The 5,529-nt window shown below is 38.7% G+C and overlaps 1 protein-coding gene across 1 annotated transcript; it reads right to left on the reverse strand.

Annotated features, from left to right (window-relative positions):
- Positions 1–343: 343 nt before the first annotated feature.
- On the reverse strand, positions 344–2,802 carry LOC105446936 (neurogenic locus notch homolog protein 1-like). Its single transcript, XM_030983684.1, has 5 exons — positions 2,744–2,802; positions 1,833–2,051; positions 990–1,091; positions 431–538; positions 344–375 (listed from the first exon to the last, which is right to left on the reverse strand). Exons 2-5 carry the CDS (start codon positions 1,984–1,986, stop codon positions 344–346), a joined length of 396 nt encoding a protein of 131 aa, XP_030839544.1. The 5' UTR covers positions 1,987–2,051; positions 2,744–2,802.
- Positions 2,803–5,529: the final 2,727 nt, after the last annotated feature.

The following is a 5,529-nucleotide window of genomic DNA, read 5'->3' on the forward strand; positions in this document are numbered from 1 at the left end:
AGAAGAACAACAACAACAACTAAACCCTGGTCGTTAAATTTATAGACAAAATGTAAATTTAAAAATTTGACGGGCACTAGCTGCCTCCTTATAAAGTGTTTGAGCGACGCTCATGAAAGAATGACCAAACAAATAAAAAAGACTAGAACAAAAAAGAATTAGACGGTCACTTCCCCCCTTAAAAAGTGTTTTAGCGACGCCCAGAAAGGAGTGAAAAATAGAGTCAGATATAGACCGAGAGAGTGGGAGAAAGAGAGAGAGAGAAAGAGATAGAGAGAGAGAGAGAGAGAGAGAGAGAGAGAGAGAGAGAAGAAGGGGTGGGGTGTAGTGGCTAGATCCTTGGCTAGAATTCACAAGGGAGGTTTGTCGACAAACCTTACTTGTGAATTCGGGCCATCATGATCATGATCAAAATAAATGCATGACGTACTCGTGGTAGTGGTGGTTTGGGAAGTCGTTGTGTCTGAGCGTTCCGATATCGTAGTCGTAGGGCTCATCGTAGGCTTGGTCGTCGCTTCCGTCGTTGACTGTATGATCACTGAAAATACCAAATAACAACAACAAATAAACATAACTGAGATAAATGACGATGCATAACATTATTTTCATTGAAATATCTCCCCGCCGGCTGTCTCCACGCGCTCTTAGTCAGGGTACGGGGATAAGATCAAGAGCGGGGGGGGGGGGGGGGGGGGGGGGGGGGGGAGCTGATAAAAATCGGAGAAATATTTTCCCCGTTGGACTCCCAATTCTAAGAAATAGCTCCGAAAGAGGGCAGTGATGTACTTTCTTTTTAATCATTATCATCCTCTTCTTCTTCAGTTGCAGTACCGGCAAACGTCATGTATTGTCGTACTGGTGAGGTGCAGTGCAGAATGTATGTACAATTTCTGATAAAAGATACAGCAAACTCTTTGCTCTTTGCTCATTCATTGGCCACTCATTAATTGCTCATTAATTGGCCCGATACTATATTATATTACACCTACTTTCATCGCAGTGTCTCCCTTGAAACCCACTTGAGCAGGTACAGTTGTAGCCTACCATAGTCTCTTCACACCAGCCGTTGTTACAGAGGTTTTCGTCACAATCTGCGAAATAAGTAATAAACAGGATAAAACTAATGTCATAAATTATAAGGCTTCCAAGTGGTACAATGATTCAGTGTATTTAATATCTTTAGCGTAGTGCCCGGATGAAAGATTAATATATGACAGAAAATAATAATAATATTGTATGGCTTTGTTTTCGTTTGATACAAGAATATATTGCTCTCGCCATTACATTATTGGACTCGTCCAATATTGTCATAGCGATAGCAATATATCGACGAATCCAATAATGTTATAAACTCGTCAGCCGTTCCACCGTTATCAAACGAATACCAACCAATGAAATTATCAACCATCAATTATTAATACTCAAATCACCCAGTAGCCTGAAATTAATTATCAATGAATTTACTATTAATGGATTACCAGTCAAGTCTTCTCGATCTTTTGAACATCTTTCTGATTAAACGATAGATGTTACTCTTCGATTGGAACGATTCATTTTCCTAATCTAAATAGTGGTGGTAGTAGTAGTAGTAGTAGCAGTAGTAGTAGTAGTAGTAGTAGTAGTAGTAGTGGGGGTAGAGGTAGTAACAGAAGTTGTTGTAGTAGTAGTAGTAGTAGTGGTACCAGCAGTAGTAGAAGAAGAAGAAGTTAGGAGTTGATATCAAACTTTAATGATATCAATGAAGTTCGTGTTATCTGCATGTAGATTTATTGATTAAACAAAGAAATGAATTTGACATATGAGAATAAAAATGAATACAAAATGAAACCTACACGGGATTCTGCATATTCTATGCCCGCCCGGGATCCCTTCTTTACTCTTCCTTTGGTGGCACCCGCCGATGACAGAAGGAAAAGGAATGAGTTTGGGGATGCTCTGCACCATGCTGCCATCCTGGAGTCGCTTCATCTCACACTTGTGGGACATGGGCAAAGTGTAATTTAGGCCGTACCAGTCTGAACAAGATGTCCTATCCGATAACACAGGCAAGGCTGTGAAGAATATATTAGAAAATTAATTGCTAGTTGTTTTCTTCTTCCTTCTACGCCTTTTCTCCCCTGTCTCACCTCCTTCTTAATGTCCTTCTCTACCTCCCCCTTTCTCCTCCATATCCTCCTCCTCCTACCAGTCCTGCTACTTCTCTCCACCCCCTCTTCGTTCTTCTCTTCCTCCCCATTCCTCCTCTCCTACTCATCCTCATACAGCCCTCCTCAAGCCTTATCATCATTCCTTTCCCTCCCCTTACCGCTCCTCCTCGTCCTTGCCTCACACCCTCTTCTCAATCTTGAGGATGCAGGTTTTTTAACATATATTTTGAAACATTTATTAGAGAGACTTTTTTCGGATGTGTTTTTTTGTTTGAGATGCCATGTTTATTAGATCAAGTTGAGGGCATAAATCCTTGTCAATGGTTGTGTAATAGTGTCTGCAAAATGTGACTATACAATTGGATGTGTATACTTCAGCTGCTTGTTTTGATACAGCCAGAAACAGGCAGATCTACGCTCTGCCCAAGGATTTATGAATTGTGATAAAGTGTCAAATCACAGTCTGTGCTTGCAGACTAACTTAGGTTTTTCACTTCGCTCTTATTTCGCTTTATTGTGGAAATTTTGAAGGCCAGCTATGTTTCTTCAATATTCAACAAAATATTACGGATATGTTAAGTAAAAAAAATACTTACCGAAGGACAAGCAGGTTACGGTACCAAGCAGCAACTTCCAAAATACACCTATCTTTGGGTCTTTAGCCTGTATTTAGAAAAAAATATTAATATTGTTTAAATCAGCAAGAACAAGAACAAACAACAACTGAAGAAATAACTGTGATGAGCATTTTGAAACGAATGATAATGGTAATACTGATAATGGTGATGATGATGATGATAATGAGAACAATTGCCGTAACTTATACATCACATATATGTTCCACTAACGTAATTGTTGAGACTTTCACATCTGTCAACGAGATTGTATAAAGGTTTTCTTGGCCAATTTCGGAATTTTCCAGCAATTTGGGTAAAACGTTCATTCAATTTACGATAAACACTATTTTTGGTGGAGACTGTCATTTACTTTAGGGTATCGGGCAGGTTTGTTTAGAGATTTACCTAGGGGGAAGCAGGTTTTTGAGACATGGAATGTTGTAAAAGGTCGATAGGTATCAACTAGCTCAGGGAACCTCCCTGCTCAATTTCTAAGTGGACTTCCTTGAAAATATGCTGCTCGAACAAAAAAAGGCGGCCATTTTCCAAAACTACTGTTGAACTATTTTTGAGATCACTTTTTCGAAGAACCTCATTTTACCATGTCTGAGATGTCATATGAAAGAGAATTAAATAGCATATGAGATGATAACGCATTTTATGAACATTTCTTTGATACTTATAATCATATGTGTTCTTTCTTGCATTTGGGTTTCGTTACCTTTGAGTTTTCTAAGGTTACGAAACCGGTATTCGAGATAAAGACCTTATACGCTCCTTACTTAGTGAAATGGCGCAGCGGACAGAATTTAAATAATCATGAGACAAGTTAGTAAACTGTTCAAAACAACAAAAAGGTTATCCTATGAATTGAAACAAGATAATTTGAAAGCTTATATGGATTGCATCATTTTAAACAATGAAGCACCAAATCACGAGGCAATATTTTACTTTTAAAAGGATTTAAGCCCCACTGTCCTACTTGTAGCTACTTGCTTACTCTATATAGAAAACTTCCCCAATCGGTGCCTGTTGGTCCCCCATGATCCTCTTTTTCTTATGTTAGTTGAGAGCTGAGTTAATGAGATAGCCACCTATCAGTGACCTCGCTGTGTGGTCTAATCCCTTCTGGCCCAGTAGTATTGATGGTCTTTAAGACCAATGACCTTACCCAAACTCGCTCCATTAGCCCAAACTTGGTACGATGCGATTTTGACAAATTTTTTTAACGATTCTGGTGCTTAGTCACTGTGAGAGAAATATTATGGATAGGCTATCATTTGAAAGAAAATTACTTACTACTCATCATGAAAAAAAAAATGAAGTCATATTAGTTACGAATTTTTATTAGGAGCTACCAAAGTTGGGTACACTTTTTTATATGCACTGTACACTAAAATGGGAGTTACAGGGTATTTTAGTCCACAATCAGAGAGACGGTTCATGACTTATATGTGATTATGCACCAGGAATTATACGTGATTATGCACCGGTTGCACCCATACTATCAGTGATACCTTAGAGAAGCTGAAGCCCGTTAAATATCAGTTACAAGCTCCATACACTCTTGCAAGCACCAAAGATTCTTAAAACACGTTGTGAAAAATGGAAGAGGTAAATTCATGAGAAAATCTCAAATGAGATCTCCTTCACAACTGCCTCCGACCAGCTGCTAAATGACCAGATACCACAAAAAAGTGGAGGTAAAAGAGACATTGTAGACTATAGGTATCAGCAATGTCTATTTAATTTAGAAGAAAAACATAGGTGTGGAATACAAATTAATTCAGAACCCAGAGCCCCGTCTTATATACAGTTGCGATTTATCCAAATTGAGGAGCCCAATGATGCCTATCCAAACCAATTTTACATTGAAATCAATTCACAACTCTGTATAAACCGTGACGTATGTACGGATTATGGCGCCCAGAGCAATCGATGAGACTGCAACCCCCCCCCCCCCCACACACACACTTTCGAATGTTTCTACGTAACTGTGCAAGCGAGGGAGCAATGCGACCGGCTAAGGAAATTCGCAAGGGAGCGCAGCGATCAAGTAGTAGTATAGAGTACATAGATAGGTCGTTTTCTATTTATTCTTCATTAAGTGTTGAACACAATTAATGAAAATTGTGGAGTAATACAGTTGAGGGATTTAGCAAGGTAACCAAAATCTAAGATGGTTTTAAAAAGTTGAATCGCATTTAAGAAATTAAATTGTATTGATGTCAAATTTGGAACCATTTGAAAATGCTATCCCATCCCTCCCCCCATAAACTATCTATATTTGGGCACAAATTACGAGATCGGGTCCATAATTTATGCGAGTCGCATCCGAGCTTCAGATAATGTTCTATTTCTAATGCATTTATCTTGCATATTGGGGCGCATGTATAAGGATAAATAGTTTTCTTCCTTTTCGCCGCTCACGTATCTCTCTTTTACAGTTTTGCGCTCCTTTTTTGTGCTCTCTAAAAAATCACGTGTCCCAGCCCCCATAGAGATGCCACTGTGTAGATTAAACTATATTAATCACAACTCTTGATAAAGACACTGTACTAAACCCATTCATGTAACTGTATTCTTACTGATGATGTAAATAGTTTTTTTTTCTTCAGAAAGTAGTACTTGTAAATTTTAATTTTGGTCAAAGTGTATATAGGGAAAGTGGGGGAACTCCGAGAGACATAAGCCGGGTAGGGCATTGGTGTGTATGTTCTCTTTTAAATCATCAAATAATTTGCCAAGACTCCTTTCCCTCATTA

The sequence above is a fragment of the Strongylocentrotus purpuratus genome, unplaced genomic scaffold (genome assembly GCF_000002235.5).
Source record: "Strongylocentrotus purpuratus isolate Spur 01 unplaced genomic scaffold, Spur_5.0 spur5_scaffold_13, whole genome shotgun sequence".
NCBI lineage: Eukaryota > Metazoa > Echinodermata > Echinoidea > Camarodonta > Strongylocentrotidae > Strongylocentrotus > Strongylocentrotus purpuratus.

Coding starts and splice junctions, on each gene's coding strand:
- LOC105446936 (XM_030983684.1), bottom strand. CDS start 1,986: ATGTCCCACAAGTGTGAGATGAAGCGACTCCAGGATGGCAGCATGGTG. Junction 1,092..1,832: donor TAGAATATGCAGAATCCCGT/GTAGGTTTCATT, acceptor CTTATTTCGCAG/ATTGTGACGAAAACCTCTGT. Junction 539..989: donor AGGGAGACACTGCGATGAAA/GTAGGTGTAATA, acceptor TGGTATTTTCAG/TGATCATACAGTCAACGACG.